The 19,005-nt window shown below is 35.8% G+C and overlaps 1 protein-coding gene across 7 annotated transcripts in view; it reads right to left on the bottom strand.

Annotated features, from left to right (window-relative positions):
• Positions 1–8,204: 8,204 nt before the first annotated feature.
• LOC105225682 (uncharacterized) overlaps positions 8,205–19,005 on the bottom strand; it is a 319,801-nt gene continuing 309,000 nt past the window's right edge. For 4 of the 7 annotated variants that reach the window (XR_007423550.1, XR_007423549.1, XR_007423551.1 and 1 more), the window contains 8 exons: positions 17,012–17,733; positions 13,794–13,940; positions 13,558–13,718; positions 13,256–13,490; positions 12,126–13,172; positions 11,455–12,064; positions 10,928–11,156; positions 8,390–8,528 (listed from right to left, as the gene is read on the bottom strand). Coding sequence is in view for 2 of the 7 variants with exons in the window: in XM_029549927.2 (XP_029405787.2) it covers positions 8,395–8,528; positions 11,455–12,064; positions 12,126–13,172; positions 13,256–13,490; positions 13,558–13,718; positions 13,794–13,940; positions 17,012–17,733 (3,056 nt within the window). In the remaining 5 variants the exon portion in view is untranslated. Of the gene's footprint in view, positions 8,529–10,927; positions 11,157–11,454; positions 12,065–12,125; positions 13,173–13,255; positions 13,491–13,557; positions 13,719–13,793; positions 13,941–17,011; positions 17,734–19,005 lie in introns of all 7 variants that reach the window. The other 3 variants (XR_007423553.1, XM_029549927.2, XM_049461686.1) reach the window with 3 other exon arrangements.

The raw sequence follows: 19,005 nt of genomic DNA, 5'->3' as shown, positions 1-19,005 counted from the left end.
GCGTCTTTAAAAGGATAAAGTGGACTTTGTGCGTCGATTCATCACTATCTCTCAATCTATCACCATGCTCATGAATCAAAACAAGGGGTTAAAGAGTGGTGTGAACCTGGTTGTTTGGCTTCGAAACGAGTTTCGTAACCGGAAATCGGCCAAGAAAATTATGACGTCAGTTTTTTGGGATGCGAGAGGAATTTGATTGATTGAACAACCTGGCAAATGGCGTATCACTCCCAAGAAGTAATAAGTATTGCTCATCAGGTTCAGTGGAAGAGTCGGGAGTTGGGCGTAGGTTAGGTTTGGCGGTTTGAAGTTCCGCGCTCCCCGCTTTTGACGCGTCAAGAAGAGTTGTTTGAAAAATGAAAATTTGAGCATCACACTACAAGACTTTGTAAAGAATTCTGTTGCGAATATTTTTAAGGAAGGTTGCCACCACTTTGAAAAATTTAATTACATTTGGTGCTACAAAATTATTATTATAAAAACCTGTGATTTACATATCGTATTTTTCGGTGAGATCAATTCGTATCCGCAACAACAACGCCTTGCAAGAAAACACGACAAATTCATATTTTTCAATATTTATTTTTATAAAATAGTAGTTTTTTTATTGTTATCCATTTCATGTTTACGACAAGCTTTTGTTTTGTAATATTTTTGTATTGATCTTTGTATCTTCTCTAATTAATTTGTTTTTACATTGTAATTCTTCAATAGCTTAAACAAATATTTACCTCAACTCGCTCTCCATTTAATCCTACTTTTGCTTTAAATTAATAGTATATGTTCTTTTGTTGTTGTTGCTATTTGAGAAATGAAAAACTAATATGTACCGTAGTTAAATGTGCTTTCCTTTGTATTTGTAGTTTTCTTTTTATTCAATTTTATCAACTCTTAACACACACAAACTCGTATTACTGCTTGTATGTATGTCTGCATGTAAGTATGTTTGCTTGTATGAATTGTTGCCAATAAATTTAAGTGTTTTATCTATTTATATCTTGCCTTCGCTTACACTTAATTAGAGTTATTTATTTATATATATATATGTATATATATACGATTTTTATTATTTTATTTAATAAGTTTCTTTAATTCGCACTTAGAGGCTAATATGCACTTACTACTTAGCTTTTATACGCATTCCAATTTATTTGCATAATTATTTATATTCAAATATCGCTTTTGCTTTATTTATATTAAACTTACTATTTTTAGAGTTCAATATTTACAGTTAGAATATTTTTGCATATTTTCTTTAATTTATTTTTTCGCGATTTTATTTTGTTCTTATTCTTTAACACTTTGTAACTTTAAGTTTCATATTACTATACACATTCTTAAGAATCTCTTCACGCGTTTTGTATTTGTTTGTTTACTTTCGGTGCTAACCTTACATTAATTGCTTTTTACATTTTTCTTTGAGCAGAGTAGTTCAATATTTCCAGACAAACATACATTCGTATACAAAAATTACAAAAAAGGTTGATGAAGCTAGTACTGAAGCAGGTTAATTTGGGTCATAACCCTAAAAAATAAAAAAAAAAATAGAGTAGAACTTCGAATATTTTCAAAAAGAAAAGAAGAAATAGAGGGATATAACGGGTGATTTTTTTGAGGTTAGGATTTTCATGCATTAGTATTTGACAGATCACGTGGGATTTCAGACATGGTGTCAAAGAGAAAGATGCTCAGTATGCTTTGACATTTCATCATGAATAGACTTACTAACGAGCAACGCTTGCAAATCATTGAATTTTATTACCAAAATCAGTTGGCAGAAAATCCGCTTTTTTATCGACAAATTTTGTTCAGCGATGAGGCTCATTTCTGGTTGAATGGCTACGTAAATAAGCAAAATTGCCGCATTTGGGTGAAGAGCAACCAGAAGCCGTTCAAGAACTGCCCATGCATCCCGAAAAATGCACTGTTTGGTGTGGTTTGTACGCTGGTGGAATCATTGGACCGTATTTTTTCAAAGATGCTGTTGGACGCAACGTTACGGTGAATGGCGATCGCTATCGTTCGATGCTAACAAACTTTTTGTTGCCAAAAATGGAAGAACTGAACTTGGTTGACATGTGGTTTCAACAAGATGGCGCTACATGCCACACAGCTCGCGATTCTATGGCCATTTTGAGGGAAAACTTCGGACAACAATTCATCTCAAGAAATGGACCCGTAAGTTGGCCACCAAGATCATGCGATTTAACGCCTTTAGACTATTTTTTGTGGGGCTACGTCAAGTCTAAAGTCTACAGAAATAAGCCAGCAACTATTCCAGCTTTGGAAGACAACATTTCCGAAGATATTCGGGCTATTCCGGCCGAAATGCTCGAAAAAGTTGCCCAAAATTGGACTTTCCGAATGGACCACCTAAGACGCAGCCGCGGTCAACATTTAAATGAAATTATCTTCAAAAAGTAAATGTCATGAACCAATCTAACGTTTCAAATAAAGAACCGATGAGATTTTGCAAATTTTATGCGTTTTTTTTTTTAAAAAAGTTATCAAGCTCTTAAAAAATCACCCTTTATAAATGAAAAAAAATTATGGTGATTCGAGTTAGGAAAGTTCAACTGTAATTATAATTTTCGGTAAATGCCAAATTTTAAGTGTAATTTTCTCAATGTTTGTTGGCTACCAGTTCTGGTAAACTTAACCAAGGTTCTTTCTTTCGGTGAAGTTTTTTTTTTTTGTAATAGAACTGGCAGATGTTGAGTTTTATCAAAAACTAAAGCTACGAGTGGTACAAAGTCTTCAATGACGGTCGAGAAATCGTTGAAGACATGCCTCGTTTTGATAATCATGACATAATTATGGATATTCGCAACACCAACACCCATTTTGAGACCCAGCGTTCATTATGGAATAATATTCAACCGAATAGACCACGCCCAGCAAGCAGTGAAGAAAATATAGCTGAGAATGTACACGAGTCAAATTTTGTTCAGCGATGAGACTCATTTTTGGGCAAAATTGGCGCATTTGGTACAAACGGCAATCTGAAAAGATCTGTCATTTCATCTAGAAAAAACAACGATCATTGGTCCATATTTCTTCAAAAATGATGTCGACTTTTTTATGTGAGAAATAGAAGTTCGTGATCTCGGCGACATTTGGTTTCAACAAGAGTGGGTCACGTTCCACACAACGCATCAACCAATGGATTTTGTGTCGGTCGATTGGCCACAAAGATCTTATGATATAACACCGTCAGACTTTTTCGTATGGGAGCATAGAGGGCACAATAGACCTAAGGTCGCGGTGCATTCCTCATTTATTAATCTTATGGGAGTATATGTGGACAATTCCGCTTCGATTTAGACCTTGAAGCAAAACATCACGCGTGTTATTTGTCAGTTACCAGTCGAAATCAAACTCTCAAACGAGTCATCGAAAATTATACTCAACGGATAGACCATCTGAGAGGTGACCGCGGCCAAAGTGCAAATCTTCAAAAAATGAATGTCTACGAATGTTCTTGCGAATGATAATTCGAAACATGAGATTCGCCATTAAATTTGAGGTTAAATAGCATAAAAGTATTTCTTAAAATACCATTTGAAAAGATACCAAGATGCCAAAGCTCAAATAAAAATTTCAGTATTGAATCTAAGCTGCGAATATAAAAGAATTATTAAAATAGAAACATTAAATATCCTAAGTCGAAAGTGAAAGTTTAAATTATTATGTCGGTATGTATTTTATACTTTTAATTAATTTATTTATTTGAAAATTTTATGTTACTTTTCACAAACAAATGTCATTGTGAAATATAAGTTTCCAAAAGGTAAATTTAAGCAATTCTGCTTATATACCGTTATCATTTAGTGGAAAGACAAAAAATTTGCACAAAAACATTCCTCCATTAAAAATCAAATTTTCGCATATTTTCCAAAATCACCATACTTCACGCATACAAAAGTAACTGAACAAAATAATATCAAGCAAAGGTTGTAAAATGTAAAAAAACAAAATCCAAAAAATTATAAATTTATATAATAAAAGCATATTTATTTACTACAATATCGGACAGTGATGAGCTACATAATTTCCAAAATAAGCTAACATAATATGAAATATTTATTTTTAAATACGAAAACAAAGTTTTACGCAACTTCGCCGTCAGGTGGGTTTGAATACATTCAAAAAATTTCATAAGCAGAGTTTTCTAGCATGCAAGGTAAAATATGATTGAATTTCATTACAATTACATATGCAACACTTTGGAGCACTTTAATTTCACATGTTTATCGCTAAAAATATTAAAAACACTTTTTTAACTAACGAAATGGAATTCAAAATAGCACTTACAATACGAATGCGCTCATTTATCGCTCATCTTGACACTTAACGCTTAACTATTATATATAATGTAAAGAAATAAGGCTAAAAAGTCTATGAGGTAAACATAAACACAAATATAATTTTTTAGCATACAAAAATACTTTTTTTCTATTTAGCATGACAAAATGAGTAAAACGTTTACAATTTTGTTCGAGGTGCGAAAATTTTCTTCTTCTTGAAATTTTACTTAATAAAAAAGATAAGTATTAATATATACAACTCGTTTGAGTGCATAATGCAGCTTGGTTGTAGAGTCGTACATGCTCACAAAACTTATAAATAATTTTTTTTTTTATAAAAATAATGAACGCATTAAAGCAAATTTTTTGTGGTATTTATGACTTTCTATGCTTTAAGTTATATTATTTTATACATTCATGTATTTATGTGCATACATACGTTAAGCATTTAATACTAAACTAAAATATATTTAAAATAATGAGGCATTCACGAAGAAAACTTTAAGAAACAAGCTTATTTTAATTATTTATATGTGTTTAATGCAGCAATGTAGCGTATTATTTATAAGTAATCAGTGGTCAGAATGTGGAGTAGAGGCAGGGCAGTAGCCAAGATACTTAGTATTAAGGAAGTATTGTAGATTTTTCGAAGATTCTAAAGACTTTGTTATGTCTGTACACTTCAAAGCTGTTTTTATAAAATATTTCACAAATTATTATAAATATTTAAAAAACATATTTAATTTAAAAACATATTTAAAAAATATTTTCATGTTAATTACTATAGTTAGCTATGTTTCTGAAGTGCTAGTAGCTCTCAGTCACGGGGAAGAAGCAGCATGCGAAAATTGACAAGTTACGCTCACAAAGAGCGAGCTAGCATCAAAGTAAAGAAACGAAAAACTGCCAGAAATTTGTTGGAAAATATGAAAATGCTGCCTTTTATAAACACATCATATCAACGTTTGAAAACAGAAACAATAGAATTTTTATTTTCACAATTCAAAAGTATTAAACTGAAAAAATTAAAAAAAAACGCTTCTTTAAACATGTGTTTAACAGCTGTTGCTTTGAAGTGTTATTTCCAGTTAGCAGTAATGTCACTGGCAGAAACTAACAGCTCTCTCTGCTGCTGACGCTCTCAACTTATGCACTCTTTTGTCAAATTTTTGGGTTAGGTAACGTTTTTCCAGCAGAAATTTGGCGTGGTTGTGTTAGTTTACACTTCAAAATCAAATCGAATAAAGCTATGTTAATTTCTTTTGTGATTCCATGTGTTTTTGAAGTAAACAAATCATATATAATATTATAGTTTTCGATTTCTAAAACTTTCGATTTCAATATACTTATGTGACCTGGTCTACGGAAAGAGGGCTTAGGTGTCAAAAAATCAATTTTTTTTCTAGTTTTCGCACGTTAGCTCCCTTTTCGTAGACCAGGTCACATATGTAATATAATACGATAACAGTAATAGCATAACATTTAAATATTTATAGCAATTAGATCCTTGGAAATTTATAGAAAAACTTTCGAGTTTTATTATTTTTACAACAAACATAAATCAGTTCGCACTCAAGGCAATCATTTATCTTTAAGAGAATGTTTTTAAAAACAATGGCTGTTTTTCCACTTTCTCTCAGGTTAAAATTTAATAAAAAAAATTGTAGTAGCTTTATTAAAAAAACAAGAATAAAATCTTTTTAATGAAATATTAATGCATAATTCTTTGCAAATAATTAATAAATTGAAGCTTTTAAGTGCTTAATTTTTAATTGAAGCTTGTAAGTTTTTAAGCTTTCAGTTTTATGGAGATGTATGTATGTATTGTAGCACACTTTTGAAATACTAAATTATTTAATTTATAATTAAAAAAAAAAAATATTTCTTATTTATTATTTTATTTACTTTATAATTTTTGTTTTTTAAATTATTATAAAATTTTTATTTATTAAAATTGAAATACTAAATTATTTACTATATATTTTTTTAAAAACAAATTAGTTTCTTCATAATTTTTGTTTTTTAAATAATCCCAAAAACTTTTTCAAATTTTATTTTAGCTTTAACTCTTTAATAATTTTTACAAAATTTTATAATTTTTTTAACATGAAAGAAAATTTCTAAATTTTTATATTTTTTCTAATAAAAAATATTTCATTACTTTTTAATATAATTTTGCATGATAAGTTCGGTTCGAAAGATGATTCTTCAGCGATTTTGAAATTTACTAAAATATTGCAATTTTAAAGTAAACTCTAATTTTCAGAATTTTTTTTTTTTAATTTTTAATTAACGATTTTATGTTTTATGATATTGACAATCTATTTTTAAATATATGAAAATTTAAATTTCTTTTAAATATAAAATCGTTAATTAAAAAAATTAAAAAAAAATCCAAAGATTAGAGTTTACTTTAAAATTCCAATATTTTAATACATTTCAAATTCGCTTTTTTACATATTTTTTTTTTTTGCATATTAAAATTTGTTGCTTTAAAATATTTTGCATAAATTAATTTTTTCAGTAAAAACGCATATAAAATTACTTTTCTTCCTGCTACATACTCTAGATCAAGGCTGCCTGCCCATTTAACGACATTTTCCAGTAAAAATAAAAGTTAGTCATATAAAAGTCTAATTTTTCCACTCACTTTTTTCATATGTTTTGCTACTAAAATCGTTTTTAACAAATGTTGATGTAATTAAGAATGTAATTTTTGAAAATATTAAAAAATTCTAACACTTTTGTTTTTATTATGCATAATACCGCGAATTTTTCAGCTACTGCCACACCATCAAACACAGCTACAATGAAAATTTGCAATTTAATTCATATACAACTTAGTTCTCATACAAGGTTCATAAGAGAAAAGATCACACCACTCTAAATTAAAAAAAAAATTGTTGTGCGCCAGTGAGTCGCTAATAGTTTTGGGTAAAAAACTTATAGAAACTTTGACACAACATTTCTGGTAGGCCTTTATAAAAATTAGTTATTAATTTCGAACTGAGCGCTGACTATTCGATTATTTAACAGAATGAAAAAATTGAAAAAGTAGTTGTCATGTAAATGTATTTGACAAACAGATTTAAAAAAGTTTGAATAATTTTTCAGCTAATACAATTATATCATCAATGAAATTATGAGGTGAATTTGCTCATAAAAAAATTTTTTATGAAGTATAAAAGAATTTACTTACAAAAAAAATTATATACGAAGTTTAAAAGCATTTACTCATAAAAATTTGAAATAAATTATATATAGTTTGAAGTATAAAAGCTATTTTTCTTTTCCCAACAAACAATTCATCGCTGCAACTACGTCCGAACATGGCAAGTGGCGCAACCTTCTACCCTATGAAACTTGTTCCATACCCTTTATTAGTAGTAATATTGAACTTTACATAACTATTTGTTTTATCAGTGATGTGTAATTAAATTTATGTCTACAGTTTTTGTTATCAATATGCTTTATAGTCTTTTTGACGTGCTTGTGTTTGGTTTTGTATGTATTTCCTTCAACACTCACATTGCTTACTATGCTGCTTAACTGTCTTACTTGTAATGTTCTGCACAAAATATCAATTTGTTGTTGTTTTTGCTTTTAATTTACATTTTAAATTGTATTAACTATATATTTTAGTATTATGCCTTTTTTAATCGCAATTTATTCAACTTCGAAATATACATTTTTACCTAAGCTTACACACTTTTTCACTATTTACTTTAGTTTGCTTACTTTCAATTTATTATTTTATATATCTTTTCATTTTTTGATTATTTTTATGTACCTTTTTGTGTATTTTGTATATCAATTAATTTAAAAAATATATATATGCTTGTATATTTATGTATTTTATTTACTTTTTGTTGGTTTCTCTGTTGCCTTTGTATTGTATTTTTTTTGTAATTTTTTTTTTTAATTTTTTGTTTTTACTTTATATAATAATAATTAGCGTAAAAAGTACATTTACATTTAATTTGAGTTCATTTGATTTTTGTGTTGTTTCTGCAGTGGTTTTTGTTGCTGTTGATTTTTGCTGTTGCTGTTGCTGCTGCTGCTGCTCTGCTGACTGCCGTTGCTGCTGTCAAACTTTGCTGTTGGGTGGGCGTGTGGTCGCCTCATACGCCCCCCGTCCCAGCGCGGCATAGGCATCCGCATACAGCTCGGGATTATGCAGCGATGGCGGCCGATTATAATTTGCTGGTTGCGGAGCGACGGCTGTGCGTTGGCGTTGAGGAGAAAAGTAAAGCAAATTAGCATAATTATTATTAATTTTATTTGGTGGAAAAATGTTAATAAGGCATTTCTTTAACTTAAATTGCTAAAATAAATAATTGCACATACATACATACATACATTGCGTTTAGTAAAATAAATTGGTTGCTTCAAATGAGTTGCTGGCACGCACGTTAATTTTGTTATTTCTTGCAGTGTTGCATTTTCAATATTTTAAATTTTCAATATTTAAGTATTAATTATTATGGTACTTAAACATAGTGTACTCTACTTTAGTTGCGGCGAAAAAGTATATATTTGACATAAATAATTTTAGAATTTTCGGTCTCATTCAGTTACAGTGGTGGGTACATATTTTGTTTTACCTATAAAATACCTGTAAGCCAATCCTAGTACTAAAAGTAAACATTCAGATATCTATTGGCCTGTGAACATTGCCGACAGCGTATCAATGAACTGACCCAAATGATAATCAAAAAACTTCACTGCCTTTAACAGTAAAAGTTATGACAGCTTTAAATTTGTTTCCGCTCATCTTATCTCAAAAATGTGTAGACAACAACAAACTAGCAATGTTGAGCTGCTTCTGGTTACATAATTTGTTTACTACATGTGTGAGGAAGTGAGCTGCCTTGTGGCACTTTACATTTTGTCAAGATTGACATAGAATAACAAAAAGTTTTTAACTTGATAAAAATCTTAAAAAAATTGTCATTATTTTGTTAATTTGTGATTTGCATAGAATATAAGTTTAAAACTACAAACAGTGTTTTCACTACAAAGGGTGGTGAACGAATCGTGTAGTCCGTCATTTCCATCCAAAGTGAATGCAGATGGGATTTTGGCGGCATGGACTTTGGTGAATGGACCATTATGAGGTTGTTAAACCTATTTGCCTAACCTGGAGGAATCGCAAGAAGACTTAAACCTGTTTAGGTACAAATAAAAAGCTGGTTCAACCCTCTAGATTTGCCTATTCGCCTAGAATTTACCCAAATTTCCGTATATGGAGTAAAACAAATCCCAAAATAATCCACGACGTATGTAATTTCACCCAAAACTAGTCACTGAACATTGTGCGCAGTTTAATCAAGGTGTATTGCTGGGCCATACTTCCTTGAAAAAATGGTATAACATTAACTGTCAATGAGCAGCGATATTTTAACATGGTGAATGCGTTTTTTTACCCAGAACTGCGCCGAGGACGTATCCATCTCAATATTGGTTAGTATTAGCAAGATGGAGCAACTGCATACATAGTCAGATCGGTTATTGTGGAGTTCCAACGAAATTTTGAAAACAAATTAATATCAAAAAACTCTACTTTCCGCTGGCGCCTAAGTGATTGCGTCAGACTTGATTTTAATGGGTTTATGTTAAGCAAGAGGTGTGTGTACACAAGAATCTGACTGAATTGAAACAGACGATAGTTGAAACAATCGATAATTGAGACAATCGATAATTGAGGCAATCCCGGCTTCAAACCTTCAGGCCACAATGAAAAATTTTCAATTAAGTCTCGATTATGCTGGGCTAAGCGTGGTGGTCATTTAGGGTTCATAATTTTTATAAACCGATAATTATGTAAAAAAAAATGATATAATAATAAAAAATTTGTTTAGTGGCAGAAAATTATCCAAGAGCGTTTTCTTTCAACGAGAGAATGGAACTATCTTCAAATAACTGCTTGATCTTTTCTATTTATATTTGCATCAAGAATACTAAGAAAAAAGTCGATAATCTAACCAAATTCTTTTTGGAGAAATTTCATGGAAAATTTGTTCACATTTCTCAATTCTGGCAAAATTTCAGACGTCACTCACTAGGATACAAAAACAACAAAACATATACGCAGTCATTCGTTAAATAAAATGTAGTAGTAAGTATGTATATGTGATATATATATGTGTATGTATATATTAAAAATTCCGATAATATATAATATATATATGTATATAGTGATATCCATGCAATAAATTGGTTAGTTGTGTTAGTACATTTACTTGTTAATAAAAAATCGCAAAAAATGTTAAGTGTTAATAAATCTCAAAATCTCTAAAATAATACTCCTTTTTTTATTTTTTCATAGTTGTATACAAAACCAAACGCTGGTACATGCTGAAACAAAACAACAACATTTAATAAAAAAAGTACAAACAAACGACAACAACAAAATATTTGCTTGCAAAACAACTACACATTTCAATTTGTATTTTGCACAGGCAAAATGAATACAACAACGAAAAGAAGAAACAAAAATAACAAAAAAATTTAAATCGCATATGGATTATTGAAGTTAATAAAAAGTGGCACAAACGCTAAAGAAGTGAAAGAGGTTAAACGAAATTTATTTGTAAGGGATTTGGAAAAGTGTGTCATACCAATTTGGTGAGAGTGAGAACGTGGAAAAATATCTATATAGAGCATTTGTTGTGGTGTGGAGATCTGTGGGTACACGTATATGGGTTCAGTAAACGACCTTGCGGGTTTTTTTGGCGACGGCCTGCTGTGCGCGCTGCGGCGACTCTTTGGAGGAGCGCCTCGCAGCAGCGGCAGCCGAAGAGGTGTGTGCAGCTGGATTACGGGATTTATTTCGTTTGGCGGCCGGTGCTGTGTTTGATGATTTGAACATTTGTTTGTTTGTATAGTGTTGAAAGAAAGAAAATTAAATTATTTAAATAAACTTGGGTAAATAAAGAAAAAAATACAAAAAAAATAATTTAAAATATTATTGAATTTGTGCGCAAAAAAATTGAACGGATATTTAAAAGGCGCGCACGCAATAATAATAAAAACGAAAAAACGGAAAAGTATGCAAAATAGTTGCATTGTAACTAAAACTACGCGCGCCGCTTCTTTGGCGCGCCAGAGCGTTTTGCCTTTTGTGCCGCTGGCGGCGGAAACACACCTTTCGGCGGCGCATAATATGCTTGCGAGAGCGTTGCCTGCACTTGTTGTTGCTGCTGTTGTTGTTGTTGCGCTTGTACCGCGCCGGTTGGCGGCAGTGGCAACGGCATTTGCTGACGTGCTATCACACCAGCGCTGGGTCCTCCACCAACGCCGCCGCCGCCACTACCACCGCTAACTAACAGCGCGCCATTGGGCACACCACCACTAACTCCAACACCAACACCACCACCACCACTACTGACGCCAGTGGCTACACCACCGACTATAAGACCAGGTGGCGGCACATCTGCATACCCGCCATGTGTTGTGCTGCGTGTACCGCTCGTGGGGCGCGTTGACGGCCGCGAGCCACGTCCATTAGCTGGCGTACGCCCGCTTGCTGCTGCAGCTGTTGCGCCGCTTGCTGATGTACGCCCCGAAGCGTGATGATGACTGTGTTGTGGGCCGCCGGTAGGCAGTGGCACCACGGAGTGACCACCCTGATGACGGTCCCAATGATGCGGATGCGCGCTGCGATGATGACTGCTGGCCGCCACGCCGCCGCGTTGTTCGTGCGCAGGCGGTGGTATGCTGCGTGGTCCGGCACCGCGCCCTTGGTGATGACGCTGCTGTGAAATGAAGTTTGAAATTAGTGTAAAGTTTGCAAAAATAAAAGTATCACGAACTCACCATGCGGCGTAGCGTATTCATAGGCGCGCGTAATGTTTCGCTAATGCGACGCGCGCGACGCTTCTTCGGATTCGAGCTGGGCGTGTGCACGGCGCAGCACTTAATGAATATGCCCATCACAATTATAAAGCCAACGCCCATTATAACTACATAGTACCAATACTCGGTGACCCACTGCGCAACGGTCAGCAGAGTTTCGCGATTCAGTAATAAATTCTTCAGCCGCACCAGCGGTCCATCCGCGTCAACGGCGCGACATTTGAGAAATACATCACAATAGCCCTGGAAGTTGTCGCATGGCGAACCAGGCCGCAGGTTAATGCCACCCTCCGGCAGTCCAAATTGTTGCGCGAATTCACTAGTGCTGCGACAAGTGCCAGTATCATTGCCATTCTGGCAGGCGAGTTCGCACAAGCGACGCTTGTCAACATGCGGCACCGCCTGCGAGGTGAGGAAACACTCGGTCATATTCCATAGCAGACAAATACTGCCGGAGCATTCACCGCGTATGCAGAGCGCAGTGCCGTTGTTGCATTTTGTTTTATCATCACGCGGCTTGGGCTCCGGACACTCGGCTGTGGTGCCATTGCATGTGCTCGACCAGGAACATTCCGTCTCTTCTTTGCATTTCTGATGGTTGTTCGATGGCACAAACTGGCATGAGTTGGACAGACAACAAGGTCCCTGTGATGGCGAGCATTCCGTTTTGGCGCGACGCGTGCAACCCTTCGCCGAACTGTTCATCGATAGGTCGTATTCGCTGATGATACGTGGATAGCAGCATTTGTCCTTGCATTCCTCCTCGTTGAAACCACAATCGCACTCTTCGCCGGATTCGACGATCTTGTTGCCACAGAAAGCGCCCTCCGATACCTTGAAGCAGTCACGTTTCGTATTGCCCACCAAAACATCGAGAACATTGGAGATATTGCGTACGGAACACGGTGAGAATTTGGAATTATTCGGCCTATCGCCAGAGGTCGCGCTAGCAAACATAATAAAGTTGCCGTTGAGACCACCAGGACGACATTCCAGCGGATAGTCGTGCTGCGAATATATTGATTTTAAAAATTAAGGTTTGTAGAAAAGCGATAAACAATAAAAAAAAGACACATGAAATTGCAACTCACCGGTGATCCGAAATTGTGGCCGATCTCGTGCGCCAGCGTCAGTTGTGACACCTTCGGCGGCACACGACTATTATAGTTGACGAATGTTATGATACCCGTATTTAACGAGCGTTTTGTGCTTTGATATTGCCCACCGACGGTTTCGGTGTAAGTCTTGAATTTCTCACAAATGCCACCCGAAGCACCAGAGGCGCTGGCTACCCAAGCTAGGCCCAGCGTGCCGCCGGTAAAGTCTCTGTGTAAGCGAATTTTCACAATTACTACTTATTCGTTCAATTTGCTTTCCCCCCCGTTCTACTTACCTATAAGTGAACACATAGGCTAAACAAAAGTCGGAGTGATCCTCCAGCGAATGCAAATTCAAAAAGTTCGACACATCCATGTGCTCATTGCAGAAGGCATTGTGCGGACCATTGTATGAATTGCGACAAGCGGAGTCGTCATCGATTTTTATGCGTTGCACCTGTTGGTCGGTGTCGGGAAAAGTCAACAATTAATTACATTTTAATTATTCTCGTTTAATTCACTCAAAACTAACCTCAAATCGTATGTTGCGGTGCTCGCTACGTCCATCGAATTTCGTATTGCGATAAATATAATTAACGGCAGTTACATGATGTGCGATTAATGAAGTGATCTCTTCACGCGTCTTTACGTCAACCTCATATTTGCGGCCACGATCATGCTGCAAGTTCAAGAAAATTTATATAAACTTAGTAAACACAATAATTTTTAAATTTATAAAAATAAAAATGAGGTTAGCTTCGGTGCAACCGAATACATCTCTTAAATAAAAAAGGTAAAAAAAAAGTGTGATCATTCAGTTCGTATGGTTGCTACATGCCATGCTTTGGGGGTCGATCTGAAAAACATTTTTCGAATATTGTACCGTTGCCTTGGAAAATATTTTATGCCAAATTTTGTGGAAATATCCTTTCAAATAAATACATTTTTCACAAAAGAACTTGATTTTGATTGTTCAGTTTGTATGGCAGCTATTTTCTATAGTGATCCGATATCGGTTCGAACAAATGTGGAGCTCGTTGAGTATAAAAGCTTGTTCGCAAAATTTCAGAGCGATATCTCAAAACTGAGGGAGTAGTACCGTATAAGCAGATAGTCAGACGACCAGGATTAAGTCGGTTCAACTCGCCGCACTTATCGTTTATTTATATTCTATAAGGTTTGCGTTTGACTACAAACTTCGTGGTAAACTAAATATTCAGAGTAGAAAAATCCAAGTCGCAATCATTGTAAAAAAATTTTACAAGCCTCTACAAAGCCAGTAAATGCTCAGATTGATAAAAAAGTCTTTAGAATATGAGGTATGACAATTAAGTAATGAGACTGATTTCATAAAAAACCGTATATTTGAAAATTATTCTACAAATCTGCCATCCCCTTCACAGTAGTCTCCTTGGCAGCTATGCATTGATTCCAGCGCGTTTTCCATGCTTCGTAGCATTTCTGAAACGCTTCGACTGGGATGTCTGCGAGTATCCTGTCACGGCCGCCTGGATGTCCGTAATCGACTCAAAATGGGTTCCTTTGACCACCGATTTTGTTTTAGGAAACAAAAAAAAGTCACAGGGTGACATGTCGGGCGAATAAAGCGGCTGTTGCAACACGGCGATCCCTTTAGAGGCCAAATACTGGGACACGCTGAGGGCGGTGTGGCACGGCGCGTTGTCGTGATGAAGGATCCAGTTACGAGCGATGTCTGGGCGCACCCTGTTGACTCGTTTTCGCAATCTTTCGAGTACTTGGCAATAGTAGACTTGATTCACAGTTTTCCCCGGTGGAACAAATTCTTTGTGGACGATTCCACGGCTATCAAAAAAGGCAATAATCATCGTTTTCACCTTCGACTTGCTCATGCGAGCTTTTTTCGGGCGGGGGCGCGGAGACAACCATTGTGAGCTTTGGCGTTTGGTTTGGTTTCTAAGAGCACTATCACCATACACTCTTACAGTTTTAGCATACGTTTCCGAAGCTGTTTCGCCCAATCTGATGCACAATTTTATCGCGATGCGTTGCTCTTGATTTCGTTTTTCCATTTTGGTGCCGAGCACTACAAACACATTTCTACTCAACTTGATGCAGGCAATAAAATCAGTTTCATTACTTAATTGTCAAACCTCGTATTGTCAATGGTAACAAAAGATGCTAATGTCCCGAGTAATTGAAAACAGCTGGGTTTGCAAGGCAAGCTGCAGATACCTGTATCTCCATCTTAAAGCAGCCTTAACAATATTTGCTTTGGAAGTCTCCACTTTTGGGTCTAATTAAGGTAAGAGAAAATAAGGTTCGATTAGAAAAGAAAAAATCCGACTTAATAGCAAATTAACAACCTCGTACTTCCTTTGGGCTTTTACTTAGAAATATCTAAACGCTGCTTTTTGATAAAACATTCTTATTGTCTTATTATCTCTTTATTTTATATAGGTATCAAAAAGTATATTTTTTAAAAAATGTAAGAGATAAAGTTTCGGTGTCTCTCAAAAAAATTGTTACGACTGATGACAGTAGTGGTTCAGTATTAAAAATTTAAAAATCACGTCGCTTTCAGCTTTCATTTACCATAAACCCAACTCTCCTCTGCCTACAATTTTTTCCGCCACCCACTCAAGTTAAAACATACTATATGCCTTTAAAACGCCGTTAAATCATTCCGCATACACAACGATTTTTTCACTTCACCCCACCATTTTATCCGACTACAGGTATCTACTGTCAAATCGCATGAGCTGAACATCCGAGCGGGTAGTGAATTTATGCAAAAATTGCCGTTAAAAAAAAACAAGTAAACAAGCGGATATTTCGGAGTCAGCGTATAAGGGATAAACAATTACAAAAACAAGGGAATTAGACAAGAGAGGAAACAAAAAAATCTTTAGCTGGGAGAACTAAAAGTATTAAAAAGATGAGAGAGTAAAATGTGAAACAAAGTGTCATCTAAATGTTGTCAGTATTCATAGAAAACCAATTCAAAACTAGTGCAATGAGTGAGTGACGGAAGTAGTTCCGAATGAGTCAATCTGCAATCGTGCGCAGCAATCGGAGCTGCTCCCATCCACTTTATAAACAATTTTGTGGACGGAATGGAAGAAGAAAGGAATTTATTGCGGGCTTACAAAATCGAACTCGTGCAAGTTTTGAAATCGGTTCACATGTTCGGTGAATGGATTCTAAACGAGATGGCCACCGATTCTGATTTCCACAAAAAAATTTTCATCGGCGTCAATAAAAAGGAACTGTCTCTGATATTAAACCTACTATTTAGACAGCGTTACAGCCGTCACTGCTTGGTGTGCTCTATGGGCAGAGGGAGTCATTGGTTCATATTTCTTCATAAATGAAGCCGACCATAATGTTTGCCGTCTCGGAAGAATATATTCGGCGCGTCATTGCTGACCTATGGCCCAAGTGCTGCAAAAAGTGGTCGAAAATTGCGTCTAACAACTTGAATTTAGTCGAACTGGCCGTGGCTGTAACTTGCCCGACATTATTTTAAAGTATGTATGTATATCTCTTGGGTTTATAATAAAGCTAAATGCATGGCCTTGAAAACAACTTGTCCAATGTGTACTTTTTGGAAAAACCGTTTCTTATACGACAAGAGTAATACTCGTATGCAAACTAGTAACCAATTTTATGCAGAACCAGTGGCTCCTCTGCAGGGCTATATATTCATAAATATGCACACCCTTGGAGTCACTTATGCAAAGTTCGTATTTACGTCTATTTTATACTTACATCAGCAATTCCTTCGCGTATGTGCCGCCAAATCAACGGATCCGTTTGTATGTACAATGAACAGGTATTCTTGTTCTCATTCGGATTAGCGGCGGTAGCGCGACGCACACGTTCATGCACCTTCGCATGCCATTCGTCACGATCCATGTTTTGCGGCGTATACTTGCGCCCTGTTTCCGGGTCATAAAATGCGCCAGAGTAGTCGCTACCGCTGCCGCTTGGCAGGCCATAAATATCATCGGATTGTGCCTTCGGCGAAAATGGCCGCCACGCGTCACCGTCGTCATCGAAGCGAAAATTTGCAGCTTTGGAGTATTTTTGATAAGGATATTTGAAGTCATCCTCGCCAACGTTGCTGCTGGCTGTCCTTGAGTTGCCGCCCGCTGTTGGCAACGACGACGTCATTGAGGCTGTTGTGGGACTTGAGTATTTTTTCGGTGGACGCTGTTGCGCGTTTGTTCCGCCTGTTGCTGTTGCTGATGTGGCAGTAGGTTTTTTATGCTTCTTGCTTGTCGGTTGTGCAGCATTATCTCCGGCTTGTTCTGCAGCATCTTGCGTTTGTGTCATTCGCGCGCTATACGGTTTGATTAATTTGTGCTGTTGCTTTTGTTGGCTAACATCGTCCTTCGACATCGGTTCTGGCAACTCTTCGACGGCAGAATTTTGTATGCTCTCCATCCATTGGGAAACTTCCTCGGTAATGCCGCAACCACCAACATGCCCTGTTGATTACGAAAAAAGAAAAGAAACAAGAAAAGAGAATGCATATTAGAACAGATGCGTTGGCTGGAATAAAGTGTGGGAGGAAGAAAGAAAAATACTGCAAGTAAGGCGTTAAATTTTACGAAGAGAATGAGTTTCGAAATTTACTGTAAGTGTGGCGATATTGCTGATATGTGTACTATTGTGTAGGGAGTTTCGAAATAAAGTCTTAATGTATGTTATTGAACCCAATATGAACAGGTTAGATTAAATTGATATCTCTGCAAGAAAGAAGAGACTTGTGTTTATACCATATGAGTCCTATAAGACCCGCAACTCTGCTATGACAGCTGTCGTTTTGTCAGCTAAAAATTCTCTTTACTTCTAACTTCCGATTTGTGTCAACAACAGTTGATCAATCGGCCGAATATCGTGGCAAAGGTGAGCCGCAGCCGAAAAAATCACATCAAAGCGGGTCAAAAATCAAGGTTATGTTGAAAGTTATTTTCTATTATCAAAGTGTGGTGCGCTCCACTTTCCTTCCGATCGGTCAACCTGTCAACAAGAAATACTATTTGAGTATTATGCGCCGTTTGTGCGAAGCTATTGATTGAATTGGATATATTTTGAAATTTTTGTATAAAAAAGGGATTAATGCCACGCAAGGAACCAATGAAATTTGTGAAGTTTACGGGGACGATACCGTATGTATCAGTTCGTATAGCACAACCATGGTTCGCTCGCTTCCGTCTGGAAATTTCGATTTCAAAGATGCAGCTCGCTCTGGTCGAGCTATCATTGAAAAAGTCGACGAAATTATGGAAAACTGGTCAATCTTTTCCATAATTTCATCGCTAAGGAACCTAACATTCATCGTCACATGGTTTTGAACCATTTAAAAGAGGCTGGCTGCAAAAAGAAGCTCTATGTTTGCGTACCACATGAATTGTCTGTGGAAAATTTAATGGACCGAATTAGCATCTCCGATCCTTTGCTGAAACGAAATGAAGTCGAGCCATATCTGAAGCGAATGGTAACAGAAGACGAAAAGTTAATCAAAAACCACAATAAAGTGCAAAAAAATATAATGGTCCAAACGTGGTGAAGCTCAACAAATGGTCGCGAAGCTGGGACTGACACCACGAAAGGTTATGCTGAGTGTTTGGTGAGATTAAAAAGGAATCAGCCACTATGAGCTGCTCCAGCCTGATCAAACTATTGATTCTACACTTTACTGTCAACAACTGATGAGGTTGAAGATAGCAATATGACGGAAACGACCATAACTGATC

This window comes from Bactrocera dorsalis, chromosome 1 (assembly GCF_023373825.1).
Source record: "Bactrocera dorsalis isolate Fly_Bdor chromosome 1, ASM2337382v1, whole genome shotgun sequence".
In the NCBI taxonomy this organism is placed as follows: domain Eukaryota; kingdom Metazoa; phylum Arthropoda; class Insecta; order Diptera; family Tephritidae; genus Bactrocera; species Bactrocera dorsalis.
Note: the sequence above shows the minus strand (reverse complement) of the source record. Positions and strands in the feature narration are given on the sequence as shown.